Below are 23,065 nucleotides of genomic sequence, written 5' to 3' on the forward strand. Positions count from 1 at the left end.
ATGCATGCAGATTTTTTCTAGTCTGTGATAATAATTAGTCTTATATTAACTATTAAGCAAAATAGGCACAAGTTTTGGGTTCCACTAAGTTTTTAGTAAAGCAGGGGAAAACCTATAAATTAAGTTATCCATATTACTAACTGAGAATGGTAAACCGGATGGACGCAGGGACATCCGGCCATGGGCCGTGAACGCAAAAGATGTACTGCGCAGGCGCCCCACAAACACCCCCCCCCGCCAACATCCCCCCCCCCCCAAGCAACGGAAACCGGCCGGATGGAATGCAACGTAAACTCACGAAGCCATTGCACACGAAACGGGACACACACAAAGAAGAGGATTGAAACCCACGACACCCAAAGCCCCCCTCCAGTAACTGAAATAAGAAATGAGGCCACGCGCCCCTAGAACACCAAAAACAAAGGAGTCACACGCAGCCGCCACATAGCACACGAAACGGTTCGCACACAAAAAGGACGATTCAGCCCCACGACACACAAACACCCCCTCCACTAACAGAAATAAAAGCTCAGGCAACAACCCCCAGCACACAAAAAAAAAAAGCAGCGAGCGCCACACAAAGCCCATTGGACACGAAACGGGACAGACTACGGACATAGCACGCGAAACTTACACAAAAAGGACGATTCAGACCCACGACCACACTAACACACATACAAAAACGGGCAAGGCTCAATACAAACAATGAACGCCGTAAACTGCAACGGGCTTCTCACACACCACAGGCAAATCGATTACAGCTCCAGAATAGCATGTCCCAAATCCTGCACATACAACGACGCGCCTCTCAAACGGCACAAGCAAAAGATACACGTCAAGGACATCAACGACAGACTCCTGCTAAACGATTGCGCCAGTTAGCTGACAACGCGTTCAATAATAAGTCCACTATTCATGAAAATTCATTGGGATTAATTAATGTCATTTGCAATCATTGTCATTCACTTAACTTCCCTGAAGAAACAAATGGCAATACAAGTAATGATTTTACACGTCGTTGTCAAAAGGGTCAGATTACACTGCCTCCTTTACATTCATTTCCTGCATTTCTACAGAAGCTTCTAACTAACGAAGTACCTGAAAGTAAAAACTTTATGAACTGCATTACATCCTACAATAGTTCATTTGATTTTGCATCTACCGGAGTAAATATCAGGTCACCAAAAGGCAATGGCCCATACTGCTTTCGCATATGTGGACAAATATTACATCGCATTGGAACAGTGCACCCTGAAACAAATCAAGAACGCAAATATGCACAAATCACGTCTGCACCTACAACGCGCTTCTGAAACCGCGGAAGAAAAAATGTCTCGGCTCCAAAAAAACATGTCACTCCTTATTCAAAATATCAGTCCCAATCACAGAAACATCGGTATCCACTATGAAAATGAACAGTAACAATGCACGTGACATCCGTCTTGCCACACTATTAATTATAAATGAATGTACAATGGCATCCAGTCACTTACTCAACACCATTGATAAACTTCTACAAACGTTGATGAATAATAATATTCCCTTTGCAGGAAAGGTACTTTTATTAGGAACAGATTTTAGACGGTGCTTAACTATTGCTCCACTTGCAATGCGCTCAGCTATTGTTCAGTCCACCTTAAAATACACGGACAATTGGCATTGCGTTGATGAATAATTATATTCCCTTTGGAGGAAAGGTACTTTTATTAGCAGTAGATTTTAGACAGTGCTTAGCTATTGCTCCACATGCCATGCGCTCAGCTATTGTTCAGTCCACCTTAAAATATGCGACGACGTCATACATAAACAAGAGACCGAACTACAATACATATACAGGCGCGAGACCTGATTGGTGATAATACAAAGAAACGAACAGTCCACATATTAACAGTGAGTTCAATCCTCCTTATTACTTATCCATATTCCTAACTATACAGATCAAACAAGTCATCAATTCACGATCACGGGTACAAAACTAGACGGCTCAAGTAACGGGACCACAAACACGAACCCGCATCAAAAAAAAAAATTCACGTCGTTGCCTAGAACGTGCTTCGAAAACCGCGGAACAAAAAATGTTACGAGGACAATTGGCATTGCTTTCAAAAGATACACTTGGTACAAAACATGCGATGTCCAGATCCCGAATATAACAATTGGTTATTTCAACTAGGACATTGTACACTCACCAATACAGATGGACTTCACCCAGATATTATTACAATTCCTCAACCCTTTATCTGCGACGACTTACTTACGGAAATATTTGTAACATCGGTCTCATTAGACCAAATACCCCTTTTAACACAACGAACTATATTATGTCCAAAAAATATTACTGTTTATCACATTAATAACCAGGTCATTTCATTACTTCCTGGAGAGTCACACCTCTTTCTAAGCTCTGACAAAGTTGACTCTGATGACGACAATGACCATCTTAATTTCCCCTTTGAATATTTGAACACTATTAACCCAGCCGGATTACCACAACACAGTCTTAGCCTTAAAAACGGAACAATAATCATGCTATTAAAAAACCTTAACACTAAACAGGGTTTATGCAATGGTACACGTTTAGTCGTCTACACCATGACACACAATGTTATTCAAGCAACAGTTCTTACAGGATCACATGCTAACAATACTGTTCTAATTCCTAGATTTGACCTTACAAGTTCTGACCTGGAATTACCTTTTACACTTAAACGGAAACAATTCCCCATTTAACCTGCCTTTGCCATAACCATCAACAAATCACAAGGACAAACCATGTACAAGGTTGGCATCTACCTATCTGAGCCCGTTTTTGTACATGGACGACTTTATGTGGCCTTCTCACAAGTTCGACGTTCATCTGACGTTAAAGTTAAGGTCATAATAAAATAAAAATATTAAAAAAAAATAAAAAAAAGTTAAGGTCATAAATGCTCCATGCCAAGGAAAACTCATTCAAGGACAAGACACCATCTTTACTACTAATATTGTTTACAAAGAAATTTTCCAATACACCTTTACACTGTGCCAAACACTTTATTGTTTGCTTCCTATCTGCGTCATCTACACCTTCACACTATGCTATATCTCATTCATACATCACGCTCTTTGTAATTTCCCAACACCAGGGGTTGGCGAGCGAAGCGAGCAGGGGGTCCGCCCCCTAGTAAGTAATAAACGAGAAGCATTATTTTTACTTTTTATTTTTTTGATTCATGTATTTTGAAATGCTATCTCTTCAGTGTTACAAAGCAATGGAATGAAAGACAATTTTATCATAAATTTTTGTTTACTTGTGCCATAATCAAGTGGTTACTTACTTGTATCAGTCAGTCTGCCTATAGCTTATTAATTGGGTATTGCATATCTGATCCAGAATGCCACTGCAAGATACCAAAAAGAGAAAGAAAATATTAATTACCAAGAAACTGCTCCTTTTAAGAAGCCCTCTAAATAACAAAGTCCTAGCAGTAGTTTTAACAAATATGTTGTACTGAAATGAGCATTTAGGATTGTTTTAATTGTTTAGAGTGAAGTTGTTTATATTCGTGGATTTTATTTATTTTTGGAATTTGAATGCATCTATATGCTCTAGAGCAGAGGTCTCCAACATGTCGCTTGTGCAACCTCTTTCCATGTAGCTCACCAAAGGGTTAATGAATTCTAAATAAATTTGAAAACTTGATTAGTCAAATTAGGGGTGGGCAATCTTTCCAAAAAATCATATCACAATCCTATTAACACAAAATCACAATCCACAATCTGAATTGCAATCTATCTTTTCAATTATTTTAAATATCAAAGTTGAATTCAATTGTTCTCTCGTTCGTTAGCTAAGCATAGTTAAGGAACATGCCCCGAATCTGCCGAGTGAGTGAGGAAGGCCCCTCCCCTCCACTCGCTGCATGTTTCTTGGGTTCCCGCAAATAAATCGGTACAGCAAGCGAACTATGATACATAGCGAAATGAGAGAATTCGCAAAATCAACCGGAATGTTCAAGCAAATTATAGAAAAAAACCCAGTCTAAATCCGTTAAGTATTTCACCCGTGAAAGAGGACATACAGACAGAGGATTTTATATATTATATATTAGTAAACCTTCAAAATAATGTGCAGTTAGTCTCAACAGCATTCTCCGCATTTCTGGAGCTTAGTAGAGCAAGATAAGAATCTTCACCAAGCAGCGCTGAAAATGTCTGCTTTGTTTGAGTCTACTTACCTCTGTGAGTCTGCCTTTTCTGACATGAAAGTCATGAAATCAAAGTTCAGAACAAGACTAACAGATGAACATGTAAATGACTCCATAAGAGTGAACTTAAGTGGCTACATTGCACCATACACCTCTCTTGTTGACTCCATACAGTGCCGGTCATCTGACTAACTAAAAAAACACATCACACATGCAACTGGACATGTGAATACTCTTGTGAAGTGAAACAGTGACATATAATAAAGTGACAATAAGTGATATCTCTGTATTTGTAATTGCATTGTTTTGACAGCATTCATGTTTTAATTCAGTAGTGTGAGATACACTAGAAAATGCATATAGACATACAAAATGCACTTGCAGGTGAACTAAATATTTTTTATGTGTTAATGCAAAATGTGAATTGAGGACACCAACAGTTTGTAAATGTTCAGGCAAAACAAGTTTATTCAGTTTGTTTGGGGTGAAATAAGCTATGAGAATAAAAGTTAGAAAATTTGAGTAGCTCTCTGCCATTTTCATTTTGTATAAGTAGCTCTTAGGGGAAGAAAGGTTGGAGACTTCTGGTCTAGAGTATGGGGAGAATACATGCTGTTATGTGACCTTATTTATTGTACATGCAAATTTAACAGGATGTATTGAACATCTGAATGCCGGATGCAGTAATATGACCTTTGTATTAGTTTGTATTTGCTGCATTAGTTTTATAAAATTAAGTCTCTGTTTAACTGAGTACTAAAGATTTGTTGCTAGTAAGAATAATGTACTAAAAACTTTGTGACTTTTGGAGTCCTTAGTGTCACAAAAACTATTTTAAAAATAAATCGAAATTAATGTTTAGAAATTTAGTCCATATTTTTGTGTAGCAGTATTAACTGAGCACTGTGACATGTTTAAACACAGGAAAACAAAGCAGTTTAACACTGATTAACACGTAATGAGAAGTCAAGCAAAATGACACCTTTTATTGGCTAACTAAAAAAAATTTCAATATGCAAGCTTTCAAGGCAGCTCGTGCCCCTTCTTCAGGCAAGACATAGTACAGAAACTGGAAATCCCTGTGTTTATATGACACTAAGACAGATACAGCATTTGAAAACCTTTTAACACTACCCCTGAAGCTACAAAAATATTTGTAATTCCAGGCCACTTCAAATTCCTTCGCACCTCCTTATCAGTGTCATTGTTTTGCAAATGTGTCAGTCAGCACAAGCAGCTTGCTCATTCATCCCCCATTGAGGCAGCTGAAGTCTCTTTATTTGGGAGTTAGATGTTTGGAGTTGTATAAATGTGTAAATAATACATCATTTGGAATACATACATTTTGTGTGTTTTGTGTCTACAACGATCTGTGTAAATGTAGGATGGTAGGAAATGTGAGGCAAGAAATGTTGAACACATAGCTAAAACAAACTTTTTTACATGTTATAGTAATAGACAAAATGTTGACGTGAAGTGTATAATGTGTGAAGACAGAAGTCCAAATATCAAATAAACACTTTCACAAAAGGTATAACAAGTGTGCTTTTATTCAAGAATTTAACCGAAGAAAAGGAAATTCTTCAATTTACATGTTGCTGTCAATGTGTAAAAACGGAAGTCCAAATATAAATTGATACAGAGTAGACATGAACAGATGTTTAGTAACAGTTAACAGTTATTGTATTACTTATATTTTTATTCAGATCACTAACAAACAGAAATCTAATATGAAGAGCTAATCAGCAACTTTAATCAGGGTATGGTAAACCAAAGTAGTGCATCTTCAGCCTGGATCTAAAAGCTGAGACCAAAGGGGTACCTCTTACATAATCAGGCAGAAATTATTAGCAATACCTTTGACAGTGCTTAGTTTTGTTTGTTTTCAGTATATTTAATGAGATCGTTTGAATCCATGTAATCTATTCAAATAGTTATTATTAAGATTCAGATTACAGTCAAAAATTTAAACAAGATAATTAAATGGTTTAATATATAACACATTGTATTTTCATTGTGTTTACATTCTGTATAAATTATAACAAGCATACTAGATTTTTGTAAAATTATAGCAAAACTGAAATGGTAAAATGAATGAGATAATGAAGTCGTGCTAACTTTCATGAGTAATTTATCACACATTTACATTTGACAAAAAAAAAAACTAATGTGTTTTGGATGTAGTATAAAAATGTAAAGAGATGTAGAGTATCCATTTGTATTACTTAATACTGGGTCACTGAAATGATATGTACACACTTTAAGCCAAATATATCCATGGCGTTTGTCCTTAATTTTATCTACAAATTACTACCCTCTGTGGCAACATTCCCATCCTATGGGCTTTACATGTATTGTAGATGGGCTGTGTAATTATTATCTCAAAAAATAAGAATACATTTTGCAAGTACAGCAGATAGATAAAATGATATAATATTGTCCTGTTTTTTAGTCAAACAAGTAAAAAATGTCAGACGTGATCAAACGGAATGTAATGACCTGACAAGCACAGTCTCATTATTCACTGAATGAAGTTTGATGGGATTCAGGAGGCAAGGTGCTTGAGCCTTTTTTGAGTTACAGAATAAGAATAAACTATTTTTACTTACTCTGTATTTCTCCTCATTTTTATTTGTGGGATAATGTAGCATATTTGGCCAATATCCCACTACTGACACTGTGACCATGAGCAAGTCACTTCACATGCCTGTTCTACAATTGGGGAAACAATCTGTTCTTCAGTTGGATGATGAGCCCCATCGTAGTGAGGACATGTGGCTTCGCCTGGAAAATATTGGGGAAAGAGGTTTTATTTTAGGAGTGTGTTATAGACCACCCAGTTCAGACAGTAATTTCAACTAGTGCTGGGCGGTATGACCAAAATTCTATATCACGGTATTTTTCAAAATTATACCGGTTTCACAGTATTCAACGGTATTTTTTTCCCCATGCATGAGTGGATGTTAACCACATTTTCCACTGCAATTACTGCATTAGACTGGCTAAGAATAACCTATTCCACTGTCATGAGATTTGTACATTTTACAAAAAAAAACATTTTAATGTGCACACAAGTATTAATACAGGTTTGCATGGCCCGATAAAGTGATAGTTTTCAAGGGGGTGGCACTAATGAAGAGAAGGAATCACATTGCATGACAGTTGCAGTCAAAATTTAGAACCTTTTTATTGAACACATTTTGCAAACAACTTAAACTAAAATTTTGACAACATATTTTCAACCATCCAAAGATGCATTTAGACTTAATAAAATATCCACAGGTGCTTGTCAAAAGTTGTATTGCACTGAACATGTCTTAGAAAAGGAATAATTAGTAAATATTTTTTGTAAACCAACTATACTTTCTGTTAATGTTAACAATCTCTGTCCACTGACACGTTAGTGAATTTTTAAACAACTTTACTATCATTAAACTGCATAATATTTAAAATAATAAATAATAGTCAACTTCCAGTAATAATACTATTACTTCAAGACTTCAAGCCCAGGTGCATTACACAGTATTCACCAAATTAAAATAAAATAAAACAAGTGCAACTTGGTGATAACATCTTTATCAACTGAACCATCATTTAGGCAAATTGTATTAATATGGACCTTGCTTAAGGTATATACATAAATAATAAAACTGCAACTTGCATTTATAATGCTATTTGTGGTATAGCCCTACGGAATCGTATAAGGGCCACGGTGAAGAAAAAAAAAAAACTATATGTCGAGAATGAAGTCGACATGTTGACTTTATTCTCAACATTTCCACTTTAATCTTGACGCTTATGTCGAGATTAAAGTTGACATTTCCACTTTATTCTCATAGTTTTTTATAATTAAAGTAGAATGTTGTAAACAAAACTTCATCCTAAAATCAATGTTTAATTTACTAGATTTTCTCAAACAGTATTTATCTTAGCATTCTAAATGTTCAGGGAGCAGGAATATCATGAAGTGAATGTATTCTGTGCGGTGATCGCTGCTGGCGCCTCCTCTTAGTGCAGAGGAAGTCAGTTTAAGAAGCGCGAAGTGATTAACAACTGGGTTGGGGAACACAACACAAAACATTTAATATGCTACATTAACTTATGACAGTGTTTGAGAAAATCTAGTAAATTAAATATTCATTTTACGATGAAGTTTAGTTTCCAATGTTCTACTTTAATGACAAATTACGAGAATAAAGTCAACATGTCGACCTTATTCTCGCCGTTTTATGTCAAGATTAAAGTCAACATGTTGTCACACTATTACACAGCACCCAGGTACATTACACTGTATTGAAAAAAAATAAAACAAGTACAACTTGGTTTGCAGTATTATCCAGAAGTATAGAAACAGTATTCACAGATTTGAACATAATGGTCCACATCCAACCTTTTAAAACCAAAGTATCTCCTGGCAACGGATGGGACTCCTTTTTTTTTGGCAAAAGTTCTGTGTCATCATGTTCAACTTTATCGTCTGCTACAGCTTCAGTTTCAGAATGTTCTCTGTCCATTTTCACCGCTCAATACCTCCACTACCGCATGTACTCTGTTGCATGCCTATTTAGCGGTGTAGCAGTGAAAAAGAGCCCTTGCGCAACACTTCCACTAACGCATGTACTCCATGGAATCCATAGACATAGAATTAGTAGACGCCTCATTACCAGCCACATCGTATGTCAACGTCGCCACCTTATTGCGAGTGGCACTTCTGTGGAGTGAAGTAATAGATAAAGATGCCTCACACATGTGCTGCTTGGGATTGTACAAACTGCAGTACGCTCCAAATCAGATCACAGGGATTACATTTTATAGGTAAAGCTGAACAATTGTTTAGGTTATATTTGGCCATTAGAAAATCCCGTTTTATAATTTAACTTTAGCTGCGCCAGGCTAAGTTAGCAAATCTATGCATTTATGTGCTCAAGTGAGCCTCCAAACAACGTTTTGGCTAAACGTATTTAGTCACTAACTATGTAGATTGTTGTTAGCTGTTAACATCTGTCCAACTTTGAAGGTTTCCCAAAGAAATCCACCTCTGGAAGCAATGGGGAGGTAGCCCTTAGACGGGATTTTGAGAAAGCTGTCCTGTGATGTGTGCAGTGCTAGTTTGGTAACAGATGCTGTACCGGCATCATATGATCAAAGCGACCACTTGCTCACATTAAAAAAAACAAAGGAGGTTAGATGATTCCTTCTGAGGATACAGTCAAGGTGGTCAAAGTAGCTGAGTGTGTTATCCGACAAACGACACTGGGGCAAGCTGTCAGTGTATCTTTGATCAATCAGTTTGTTCGGGCTGAGATTGGTTCAGATGATGTGTTTTTTTCTCAAGGAGCACATTGATGGTTGTCAATTTCAAACTGCTTCCTCATTTTATGCTCATGTCTTTAGTTGTGTCTGTCTTCCACAAACTAAGGCTGCACCATATTGCCAGACTGAATACAGTAATCCCTCCTCCATCGCGGGGGTTGCGTTCCAGAGCCACCCGCGAAATAGGAAAATCCGCGAAGTAGAAACCATATGTTTATATGGTTATTTTTAGAATGTCATGCTTGGGTCACAGATTTGCGCAGAAACACAGGAGGTTGTAGAGAGACAGGAACGTTATTCAAACACTGCAAACAAACATTTGTCTCTTTTTCAAAAGTTTAAACTGTGCTCCATGACAAGACAGAGATGACAGTTCTGTCTCACAATTAAAAGAATGCAAACATATGTTCCTTTTCAAAGGAGTGCAAAGCAAGCAGTCAAAAAAAAAAATCAATAGGGCTTTTTGGCTTTTAAGTATGCGAAGCACCGCCGGTACAAAGCTGTTGAAGGCGGCAGCTCACACCCCCTCTGTCAGGAGCAGGAAGAGACAGAGAGAGAAACACAGAAAAACAAAGTCAAAAATCAATACGTGCCCTTTGAGCTTTTAAGTATGCGAAGCACTGTGCAGCATGTCCTTCAGGAAGCAGCTGCACACAGCCCCCCTGCTCACACCCCCCTACGTCAGCGCAAGAGAGAGAGAAAGTAAGTTGGGTAGTTTCTCAGCCATCTGCCAATAGCGTCCCTTGTATGAAATCAACTGGGCAAACCAACTGAGGAAGCATGTGCCAGAAATTAAAAGACCCATTGTCCGCAGAAACCCGCGAAGCAGCGAAAAATCCGCGATATATATTTAAATATGCTTACATATAAAATCCGCAATGGAGTGAAGCCGCGAAAGGCGAAGCGCGATATAGCGAGGGATCACTGTACTCTCAAATTACAGAGTGGCAACACACCGAAAAAGCTATGTAAGACAGTTCTGTTTCAAGGATTTTAGATCCTATCCTGTATATATTTAAGTAACCACATTGTGTGTGTGTGTGAGAGAGACTGAGAGAGGAATGAGTGAAATGTTTTCAGAAATTAAGCTAATTTTTATACAATAAAATTTTTATTTTTGTCATTGAGTGTATCATTTCACTGTTAAAAGAAAGACAAAGATAACTGTCAGTAACAGTGCAAATTCACAATTGGTATGCCAGTTTGAAAAGATAAGCTTTGAGGGTAGTTTTAAAATGTGCTATTGAATCGAGCTGGTGTATATGAGAGGGAAGAGAATTCCAGAGTTGAGGAGCACTATGAGAGAAACTCGAGCTCCCATAGAATAGAGTTTGATGTGTGGTACAGAAAGTAGAGCTGCAGATGAGGATCTGAGTGAGCGAGAAGAGTGTAAGTCTGTAGATCAGTGAGGTAGGGGGGGAGCAAGACTATGGAGAGCTTTAAATGTTAAGAGCAGTATTTTGTATTGTATTCTGTAGTTAACAGGAAGCCAGTGAAGTTGAGAGAGAATAGGTGTAATATGTTCAGCGGATTTAGAACAGCAGGTTATTATCCTGGCAGCAGAATTTTGAAGAAGTTGTAAGCGATGGATAAGTTTTTGTGGGATGCCAGATAGAATAGCATTTCAGTAATCTATATGTGAGGTGACTAGGGCATTAACCAATACTTCAGTACTGTGTTGCATAAGAACAGGAAAATGTCTAGAAATGTTTCGGAGATGGAAGAAGGCAGTCCGAGAAATGTTACTTATATGGGAGGAATTATTTAATAATAATTATAATAATTATTATTTAATAATTCTCATTATTAGTGTATAAATGGATATAAATAATTGCATTTAAACGATTCGCCAAAATCTGTTGTGTGTAAATGATACCGTTTTAAACGTTATTGTTTTTTCATCAGAAAACCCGGTTTCCACGTTTACCTGTATTAGTTTAAATAGCACTTTTACCACTTGCAATATGGCATACGCGCTGACGTAGCGTGTCGACTGGGCAACATAGTGAATGCTGCGTCTTATCTATATATGTCTGTGGTTGTATCTGTTTAGCAGTGTAGCAGTGAAAAAGGTCTCCCCTTAAACAGTTTCCTGCTGCGCCACATTCCAAACGTTGTTTAGACAATTTAAACCGGTGTTGCAGTATAAGAAAAATCCATATCATAACAAAAATAAAAAACGGTTTTTGGTATGAACCGGTATACCGCCCAGCGCTAATTTCAACACACATCTTTATTAATATCAAAAAGGCAAGTTTACAGGGAGATATTAAAGTCATGGGGGACTTTAATTATCCAAATATTAACTGGGATAACCTTGCAGATGGAGGAGCACAAGAGCAGGAGTTTTTTAGAAGTAATCAGTGACTGTTTTTTAACACAGCATGTTAAAGCACCAACACGGGGTGAAGCCTGTCCTGTGGCCATAACTGAATAATTTATCGCTAAACAAACATGCTAATTATCAAGCTTTATTCTCATTATTGGTGCGAGTGTCTCGGTCTTTCCATCCCTGTACTCCTAGTAGTAGTCTAGATGTAGAAAGAAAAGCACTGTATAAATGTAAAAGAATTTTAAAATAAGTTGTTAAAAGTGGCAACAATTATGTGCAGCTTTGTGGAATATCCTACCTTTTTTTTTCTTTAAAATTTTGTCATGATTTCTAAGGAAGCTACAAAATTCCTTCATTAGTGCCACTTGCAGCTAGGGGTGCTATAAAATTGGGACATAATTCTCAAATGTGAACTTCCACTCTTCACTGGGAGTGGGTGTACAATGTTTCATAACTACTTCTCATGTCCATTTCTAGCGTAGGACAAATTCCTGTCTTAAAAAATACTTTTAGTGCAATTCCTAGGAGTACTACTAAGATGCTTGATAAATATGGGCACAGACCTTTGATTAAAGCTGTCGTCCCCACAGCCTCAAACTGAGTATTTTTGACACTTGACAGACATCATAAGGCATCACATTAGATGTGTGACAATACTTGTTCATAGACTATATTTACCACAGTATATTAAGTGACATGCATATGGTAGGTATATGTACTTTTGGCTGACAAACAGCAAGACTGTCAGATTTTGTTTTAAAATCTTAACTGTACACATGCTATGATGGCCAAGATATGCAACATGAAAATTGGTGTTACTTGTAAAAATCAGGTGCAGTTGAGTATGTAATAAATTCTTTTGAGTTGCTAAGTTTTGTAGCCATTGTATCAAATATTTCTGGCATTCTTTTTCATCTTGCTAACAACCTTGCACTTTATAATCCTGCCTACTCATGTCCTCTGGAGAGCTGCCTCTGCTGCTAATGTGGGCAGGTTACCATGGAAAATCAGTACAGTGTATCTGGCTGATTCATTTTGACAAGAGTTGAAGCAATATCAATGAATATACAGTGTGATACATTGTTCATCTGCAATGAACAGTTTCATTAGTAGATCTATAACAGGTAAATTGACAAATGTATATAGTTCTGTAGGAAATGTTGCATATGTATGTGTGCGTGTGTGTGTGTGTGTATATATATATATATATATATATATATATATATATATATATATATATTGGGTGAGCCAGAAACAATTACCACATTTTAAATGTTTATTCTACAAAACACTACAAGATAAAAAAAATTTCATTACAACACAAGAAAAGATACACAAAATAAGATTTTTTTCACTGTGTTTTAAAAATGATGTCTTCACGGTGGTGGCCATCATTAGCGATACACTCTTTGAGATGATTTCTGAACGCTCGCATGACTCATTCGACCATTTCAAGGGGAATAGTAGTGATTTTGTGGCAAGTCGCTTCTTTGAGGTCGGTGTGTATATACCTTCGACTTGAGAGAGCCCCAAAAGAAGAAATCTCAGAGCAAGATCAGGCAAATGTGAAGGCCACTTGACCTCGATGCACAGGGAGATCAACTTCCCCAGAAACATCTCCCTCAAAACTTGCATGGATATTTGCGCCATATGAGCTTTTGCTTCATCCTGTTGAAACCAGGCATCCACCACATCCATTTCTTCCTGTAGGGGCCGGCAAAAGTTCTTTAGCATTTCAATGTAACATTCTGAAGTGACGGTGACTGTTGTTCCTCCTTCCTCAAATAGGTGAGGGCCTGCAATTTCAAGTTCTGCAACGGCGCACCAAACTGTAACACGCTCGCTTTGCATGGGTCTCTGATGAAGTTCCCGAGGGTTGGTTTCAGCCCAGTAGCAAAAGTTTTGCTTATTTACACAACCATTCAAATGGAAATGTGCCTCGTCACTGCACATGACGAAGAAATCTTGATGAACAGTTTGCAGACTGTTCACACACAACTCTCTGCGCCTCTCCCTCTCTCTGTGAGTTCCTTCATTACCATCATTTTGTATGGATGGAAATTAAGGTCCTCGTTCCAAATCCTCCTCAAAGACATGTTGGAAATGCCTAAGGCAGAGTCATGTTTGTGCGATGAAGTCTAGGAGACTGTAAAATTGATGCCCTTACAGCTTGGATGTTTTCAGGCGTTCATATAGTCCGAGGATGAAATTGTTTTCCGAACTGGGATGTCACCGTTAGGAGGAATGCTGAAGTGTGTTCGGAAGGCGTGTTGCGTAGTGATGATGGATTCATTGTTTTTGAAGAACACGTCGACAGTGAAAGCATGGTCCACACCGGACCAGGGCATGTTGCCGACTGAAAACTATTTATTAAAGGACCCCCAACCCACTCAGCTGCCTGTGCCTCGTGCAATAATCTTGAGAAATTTGGTACTTTATTTTGCCTGATATATAATGTATAATGGCACAGTGGTTCAGTGGGGTAGGACTTCTGTCACTTGGATCCAGAGTCCTGATTTAAATCATGCATTCTTACGTTGTCCAAATGGAGTTTGCACATTCTCCTAGTCTGTGTTAATTTTCTGGACTGAACTGAATTTTCTGAACTGGATAATCAGGGGATGTTGTAGCAAAATCGGAGATGTGCAGGTTAGGTTAACTGCCCATTTTAAAGGCAATCAGGTAGTGTGCTGGCCCCCTGTTCATGGCTGTTTTCCTGCCTTTATATATAGTGTTGTTGGATTTGAGAATGTTATTTTTTCCTAGGTATGTGATATTTATTGGGACTTACTTTTCTTCCTGCCTGCAGTCCTTTCCTTTGCATTCCATTTTTCATTTACAGAGCTGCATATGTGACTTCAAGCACCTCCTTCAGTGTCTTGATATGCCAGGAAACCTTTACGAACTTTAATTTGAAAAATTGAGTTTGTTTTTTAAACCTCTCGTCTGTAGTCTTGTCTAGATTGTTTTTCCTTACATGAACTGGCATACTCATTATCAGCAACTAATCTGATGTAATAACATCTTTCTCTGCACTTGTCTAAATTTGTACCACTAAAGGAATGGGAGGTCACTGAATACGGCACTAATTTGTGTATTCATTAAATATTTATAAAATAAAATAACACCTCTCACTTAGCTAACTGTTCACACATCTACTTAACAATTTGTGTAACTTGCATTTCACCTTAGTGTACAATATAAAAGTATACACTGATCAGCCACAAAGGTATCCTGAAGTATATGACTCCCAAGACAGCAGATCCTTTTTCTAGCATATTCCACTGATGCACAATCAGATTAAATCTGGGGAATTGGAAGGCCTAGCCAATAAATTAAAATTCATTATTTTTTTTCAAACCATTCCTGAACAGTCATTGTCGCGTAGCAAAGTGCATTATCTTCCTTAAAGAGACCACTGCCATCAGGGAACACAATTGCCATAATGGGGTGTACATGGTCTGCAACAACCTTTAGGTACGTGGTACATGTCAAAAGTAACCTCCACATGAGTAGCGGGACCCAAGGTTTTCCAGTAGAACATTGCCCAGAGCATCAAACTGCCAGCACTGGTATACCTCCTTCCCACAGTCCTTCCTGCTGCCATTTCTTCTCCAGCTGCCATGTCTTCTCCAGGTAAACAACATGCACACACCTGACCGACCACTTTAATCTAAAAGAAAAGTTGTTTCATCAGACCTGGCCACCTTTTCCCATTGCTCCATGGTCCAGTTCTGATGCTCATGTAGCCATTGTAAGTGCTTTTGGTGGTGGATAGTGGTCAGCATGGGCACTCTGACCGGTCTGTGGCTATGTTGCCACATACTGTATGCAGCAAGTTGCAGTACAATTAAAAAAAACCTTCTGCATGTTGAAAGGTTTAAAAATGGAGCATTCAGGAGCTATACACCCAAGATTAACAAAACCTCTTATATTTCATGGACATTTACCAGCATTTCTTAAAAAAAAATAAATAAATAAAATTAGTTGAGGTTAATCAATGCCTGATTCTACTTCTAGGTTTGCATGTAAATTACGATCTTTCATTACACATTACTTGTACTGGGTATGACGTTAGACTGCATCCGGCCCTGTAAGCTTGCAGGGATATCATGGGGGTTGGTGGCAGTATTGACACTTTCACACAGCTCTTAGACAATAGACAGGACTCCTTTCTGCTTTCCGCTGGAGTAGCTTTCCTGGTGGCTGCACGCATTATGAAGATAATGGGAGAAAGCCTTTGGGAACCTCATCCCAGGAAGAGTCAAAATTGTCGGACAGCCAATGGGGTCAGGTCGGTTGAGGATCGGAACTGGTGTGGTGCTGAGGCACCACCCGCTGCATGGCAGTATTCAAGCCCCAATTTGAGATGACCCTTCCAGGTAGGCACGTGGAATGTATTGTCTCGCCGGCATGATGATCATCTTCCTCTGCTGTTGGAGGAGCTTCGTAAACGCCGTATTTCAGTGGAAGCACTCTCAAAGGTGTGCAGACCGGGGACTGGCCAGATCTCTGTAGGTGGGTACACTTTTTATTGGTCTAGTCTCTCTGATGGCTATCATACTCTGGGAGTAGCTGTTGCTTTGGTGGATTTGGTGAAACTCTGATTAAGGCACTATCAGGGTGCCTTTTCTGTTGTCTCAATGTATGCGCTGACCATATTGAGTGATGTCTCGCTGAGGGATGCATTTTATTCGCAACTTTCCTCGGTAGTTGATGGGTGCCAGCGAAGTGACACTCCTTTTGTCATGAGTGACTTCAGTGCAACCACTGGCACTGACAGTGCTGGCTATGAGGATTGTGTCAGTCCCCATGAGTCTGGCAACTGTGGTGAAAGTGGCTCCATGTTCGTGACTTTGCAAAAGATCAGGAGCTGCAGATCACTGGATCCTGGTTCTTACGCATTGTTGGACTTGGTACTCTAATACTGGTGATACAGTGAAGGAGATTGATCACATCATTGTGAGCAGATGAAGGAGACTTTTACAAAACTGCAGGGTTTTCAGAAGTTCCCTGTTTGTGAATTCTGACCATAGACTTGATGCTACTCTGAAGATCCAGCTTAGGTCCATTAGGTTACCAACTACTAGGAAAATGAGGCTGGACCTGGCCAGACTATAAGATTGGGCTGTTTCTAACAGGTTTGCACGCAGTTTGTCTTAGGAACGTACAGACTTTGGTGTGACTGCTGGGCCTAATGTAATGTGGGAGACCTTCCATGACAAGAACTTGAAGGTTGCTAAGGGTTTTGTTGGAGTTACAAGTGTTACCAGAAGGAGATGTTTCATCTTGCAAGGCACCCTGGATATCGTCAAGAGGAGTCTCAATGCACAGCTTGATGGCAACTCTGGTCTGTACTGGGAACTGAGAAGGATGGCTGCGAGGGCTCTGAAGGCAGATAAGGAGGCATTTGTTAGAGGAATATGTGAGCAAGTGACACACCATTTATGGTCTAGTGAACCCACGTCATGCTTACAGAGGAATCGAAGCATACTCATTGGAGTCTTTTCCTCGGAAAATCGCAGACAGGGCAGCTGATGGAACAGTCCTTACGGATGACATTGTAGTTGCGACCCACTTTAACCCACTCAGTTTAAAACTGATCCTCTGGATATCTCTAGGTCCACAGTTGTTGAGATTGATCTGTGTGAGCCACCCACTCTCACTGAGATTGCACAGAGGGTAGGGAAGGCTGCTGTGATCTGTGGTATCCAGGGTGAACTTCTCCAGGCTGGTGGTAAGGCTGTTCTCCTGGGATTGCAAACAGTCTTTTCTTTTATTTGGGAGATGAGTGTCATCCCGACTGATTGGAAAAACGGGTTTGTCGTCCCTGGCAAGGGAAAGGTTATCCGCTGGATTGCGGTAACTACAGGGGGATAACATTGCTTTTGATTTCTGGGTAAGGTCCTTGCTAGGGTCATCCTCAACAGGATATGTGATCACTTGCTCACCTATCGGCAACCATAGCAGTCTGGTTTTACGTCTAAGAAATCTACTATTGACCATATCCTGGCACCGAAGGTTCTCATGGATTGCAAACAAGAATATCGGCAAGAGTTTCTTTGCAGCCTTTGTAGATTTTCGTACAGCGTTTGACTTAGTTGAATGACCTGTCCTGTGGGAAATGCTGAGACTTTGCGGGAAGCCCTCAAAATTGTTGGATATCATAGCGGGCCTGTACACTGGTACTGTGAGTGCTGTGCAGAGTTAAAGCAGAATCTATGTTTTTGCCAATAGACTCTGGTGTTCATCAGGGGTGTTTTGTTTCTCTGACTTTGTTCAATGCTTGCATGGACTAGGTTGGGCAGGCTCCCAAAGATGCAACTGCCGGAGCACTTAATGGATTAATGAGTTCTGTTTGTGCATGCCATTTGAGCACACAAAATGGGGAGGATCAGCAAGGAAGGTCTTCAGAACCCATGTTAACTATGGTCTGTCAGAAGTTCCTTTGTTGTTACTCTTGATTTGATGCAATTTTGATGAATCATCTTGGAATCATCTTTATGACATTATCAAATGCTGCAACTGGTTCTTTTTCCTGTAATGCAGAGACCTGCAATAATGTCTGAACCTGAGCAATTTTGATGAACCAGCTTTGAATCAACTTTATAACATTATCAAATGTTGCAGCTGGTTCTGTTTCCTGTAATGCGGAGACCTGCAATAATATCTGTGAACCTGAGTCTTCATGTGGATGCTTTGAGTGGTCTATGGATTAAATTATTCAACAGTGCATTCCAGTTTATTAATGTGAGATTAAAGAGCTAATTGTGAAGTATTGTGCTTGGTTTCAACTCAGCAACAAGTTACAATTATGGAATCCAATTATACACAAAAAGTCAAATTCTCATCTCATGGGAGAAGAGAAATTGACCAGTTATCAGAAGAGGTGGTGTTGAGGATGAATGAGACACATTAATTAAAAGGTCAACATTTAAAAAAAAAAAAAAAATTGCTTTCTTAACTCATACAAATATAACCAGGCATTGCCATTTACTTGCGCTAGTTTTACATAACAATAAATGTTCTACTCAAAGTACTTTACTGTCATTACATTACATAAGAAAATCTGATACTTGAATTCATGTTCTCAAACCCACTGTATTAAATAAAAATCAACTGGTTTTATCAAATCTAATCTAGAATAAGTTCTTGGGTATTAGAGTATAAATCTTTTGACATTTTGCTAGTGAAAATTAGATTGTTCAGTAGCCTATAGGGTTCCACAACTTTTTGTTCACTCGGTTGAAAAAAGGGGGTCTCGGCTTCATCAGTCGATAGCCATTCATGCTTCGGCACATTACTGTGATACACACCCTAAATTGTTGACCCAGTCAAAAAGTCAGTTATGATTGTAATCTTACGCTGTGTTTTCAAGCTTTTGGACAGATGGAATCTGTGACCTTCCCAGAAAATTCTTACATGAAAGCACTTCAAAGAGGTAGCTCATAATAACAAATAACCATCTTCCTCTAGAAATGCATGTGGTGCACTGTGATGATGCTTAATGTGTTTAGTTTTCTTTTTATGTATGCTAATTAATTTTTTTGGATCAAGTAACAAATCATTAGCGACCTATTTCTCCCAAAAATGCTTATTGGAAATTCACATGATCAAAATGTAGTAGAAATTTCACTGGTGGCAACACAAAATACTCCTAAAGTATTTAAATCTCTTGCACTTTTTATTTTGGTTCACGACAACTGATAGCTGCATAAATCCTTTGTTGTAAACCATTTGATTTTTGGAGTATATTATTCGATTATTGTGCACATCTAAGAGTCTTCCTTTGACTACTGTTTAGTATAGCTGCTCCTGCTGCCGTGGTACATTGCTAGTCTTATCTTGCAAGTAGCATATTTGTTTTGTTCATGGTAATGCATTGTAAATGTCATTATTTTGCATCTCAACAGTTTTTTGGCGAACTTTATACACACTGGCTTAATTTTCCTAAACCAGGCCATGTTTCTTTTTTTTCTCTGAATGCATATTTTACTTAACGTAAGATGATACTACTTGTAGCTTGAATAATGTCATCATTTGTCTATTTTAATGAACACTATGTTTCAATAAGTGTTTCACTTATTAAAAAGCATCAAGTGGAATTTAAATTCTCATTACTTTCTCATGTCATAAGGCTTGATCTTAAAAGGTACTTCGTTTTAGTTAAGTGTTATTGCATTGACAGCCAATGCAAATATTCAATGCAAGTCAAAGTATTTATCGTACCAACAGACTTTCTACTCAAATTTTTAAAAGTAGGTATTTCTAAATTGGTTTATGGCAAAGCTTAATTTAAAGATAGTTGAAAAAGACTTATTGGGGGAAAATTGTTTCATGTCTGACTGGAAAAATAGTGAATAATGTTATATGGAAATTTTAGTTTTCCTGCCCAAGTTAATTTCTGGCCATTTTCTTAACTGCAAAATTTGCTGAATGAGTTGAGTCTTAACCTGAAGTTGGTATTGTACTGATCATTATCAGTCACAAAAGATTTGTACTTAAACTATGTAAATTTCAAATTTCTAGCATTTGTTTTTCAAATGCTAAAGAAGAATACACCTTTGGAGATTCGTTTCACCTCCACTGGCTCCAGTATCAGTCCCCTTCATGTGCAACAGTAAGTGATGAGCTGTAGAATTCTATTTTGGCATGATATCTTTCAAGGTGATCCCAGGTCTAGCTGGCCATCAACACTGAAGCACAAGAAAGTGTTGCCATCATGGGGCAAATCATATTGGAGAATCAGAGTGAGAGTGTGTGCAACCACATATGCTTTAAGGATTAGTTATTGATCAGTGATTAAATATTTACAGCAAGTCTTATTATACACCATGCTCCTGTTTGAAGGATGCCAAATAAAAGGTGGCAAGACTTCACTATTTTAGCATTTTCATTTTTCATCTGCTGTGGTGTCTTGTACCTGCTGTTCTTGGATGTTTCATGGGTGATTAATTTTTCCAAAGTTCTCAGTTACTGGGTGTCTAGAATTTAATGTATAGAAATGGCAGAAATGTTTTTTCCAGATTCTAAACAGGAATGCTGTCTTTTTTTCTCTTGTGCAATTGACAGTGGCCTACCTATTTGGGTATATCAAAGTATCTAGCATGTTGTACCCTACCATCATATTTTAACTATATTACTAATACCATCAAATTCTTTTCTGCCCCCCACCTCAGCAATCGAGCGATAGCAGATTACCTTCGCTCCAATGGATATGAAGAAGCATATTCAGTTTTTAAAAAGGAAGCAGAATTAGATATGGTAAGTATGATCTCATTTGATTTTTTGTTTTGTTCATGAAGGCTGAGATGCAGGTCTACTTATTTTCATATATATTCTCTGAAATATAAATACTAAACAAAACATTAAAATTTATTTTTTTAATTGAATCAGATTTTGTCATTTTGCATTATTTGTGAAGTAGACATGAAGTCAGTATTCAAATCTTCATTGAATAGATTTTAGTGATCCACATAGGTGTTTTGTCAAAAGAATGGCCGTATATTTAAACAGACTGGAGAATCAAAACAGATACAGTGCCTTGAAAATTATTTAGCAGCCAGTACCTTTCAATATTTATATCTTAGATTTTTACATTTTAAATAATTTCATGTTTCTTTGCTTAGAGAGAGAAATCAAATTAAATGTCAGACTTTCTCCAGTTTATGCAAAATTAAAAGTAAAATTTTCAGTTTAAAGTATTAATCCCCTTTGTAGTCTACAAATGTCTCAAGTAATGTTTGAAAATTAATTGATCAGCTGTTTTAATTTGTGAGCATAAATACACTAAGTATATTAGGATTTCAAAAGAAAGCTTTACTGTGAATGAAAAAATAATTCAGAGCAAGTCAGATACTATTCGGAAGAAGCACCAGTTTGGAGGCAACTGTAAAACCTTGTTACAGGGATGAACTTTTCTTATAACTCTGCAGTCCATTGTAGAAAAATTTAAAAGCTACCATTTTTGTTTAAATGTTTGTGAACAAGTTGTAGATGCCATTGCAAGAGCAATTGTTTCTCTGATTCTGATGTAAATGTAATAAGGTAAATTTAAAATCAAAAATGCTTTATGTATAAAGTTTATGGAAGATGTAAGGTTGAAGTTATGACTGAGAAATCCATAAATGTTCCTGTAAAGCATTTGCAAAACATCAGTAGAGGATATTGGTGATACAGTATGTGATGAAAGTTCTTGTTGTCCGATATGTTTGTGATCTGAATATTAAGTAGTAATAGTAGTAAAAATCAAATGCTACTTACCAACTAGGTCTTCCTGTCTTCACCATGAAGTACAATGGTAATAGGACTATATTATTGCAATGACTTTTACCATGTGCAATGACAGATATTAATTAATGATAATTGAAAGAATTACTGGATAAAGTCTTCTACATATCTTCCATAAAAATGAATTTCACTAACTGAATGATATTTCAGCACTGCCTTTATTAAAGAGCAATCATGTCCTTGAATTTCCCAATCAAGGTCCTGTTGTTAATCCCACATGAAAATGTATGGTGTGACCTTAAGTCTTCTGTCCACTATTTCTGACTACCTTGACAAAAGTAAAACAAATTTTCAAGAAGAAATGGGCAAATATTACTTTTTATGATAGGTAAAATAGTGATTATCCAATAAAATTGGCTGAATCGTTTAATTACCTTTTAATTTTTATCATATTTTGTGCAAGATGCTATGACTGAAATTTAATAAATCAATGTTCCCAAACTGTGAGACTCTTAAAATATGATGTGTTGGGATCAGCTCTTCTCCCACCACTCCATTTAAGAATAGAAAATATGTTTTAGATTTATTTTTTTACTAGCAAAATACCCGCGCTTCGCAGCGGAGAAGTAGTGTGTTAAAGAGGTTATGAAAAAGTAAAGGAAACATTTTAAAAATAACGTAACATGATTGTCGATGTAATTGTGTTGTCATTGTTATGAGTGTTGCTGTCATATATATATACATATACACATATACACACATATACAGATATATTATATATACATATACACATATATTTTTTATATATATATTTTTTATATATATATATATATATATATATATATACAGATACATACATACATACATATACACACATAGATGCACTTACAATAACATAGAAATCAATATAAACAACATTAACATCATTATCATATGAGAATATGAAGTAATATATAAGAAGCACATTTCATATAAATATAAATTATTAAACAGTAAAATCTTC

General features: G+C 37.4%; 1 protein-coding gene across 2 annotated transcripts in view; it reads left to right on the forward strand.

Annotated features, from left to right (window-relative positions):
* Positions 1-23,065, forward strand: part of pafah1b1a (platelet-activating factor acetylhydrolase 1b, regulatory subunit 1a) — a 137,303-nt gene that overhangs the window by 88,501 nt on the left and 25,737 nt on the right. For both annotated transcript variants that reach the window (XM_028806892.2, XM_051931182.1), the window contains exon 3: positions 21,012-21,096. In XM_028806892.2, coding sequence (XP_028662725.1) covers positions 21,012-21,096 — 85 coding nt within the window. The remainder of the gene's footprint in view (positions 1-21,011; positions 21,097-23,065) is intronic.

Source organism: Erpetoichthys calabaricus, chromosome 8, assembly GCF_900747795.2.
Source record: "Erpetoichthys calabaricus chromosome 8, fErpCal1.3, whole genome shotgun sequence".
NCBI classification, from domain to species: Eukaryota; Metazoa; Chordata; class Cladistia; order Polypteriformes; family Polypteridae; genus Erpetoichthys; species Erpetoichthys calabaricus.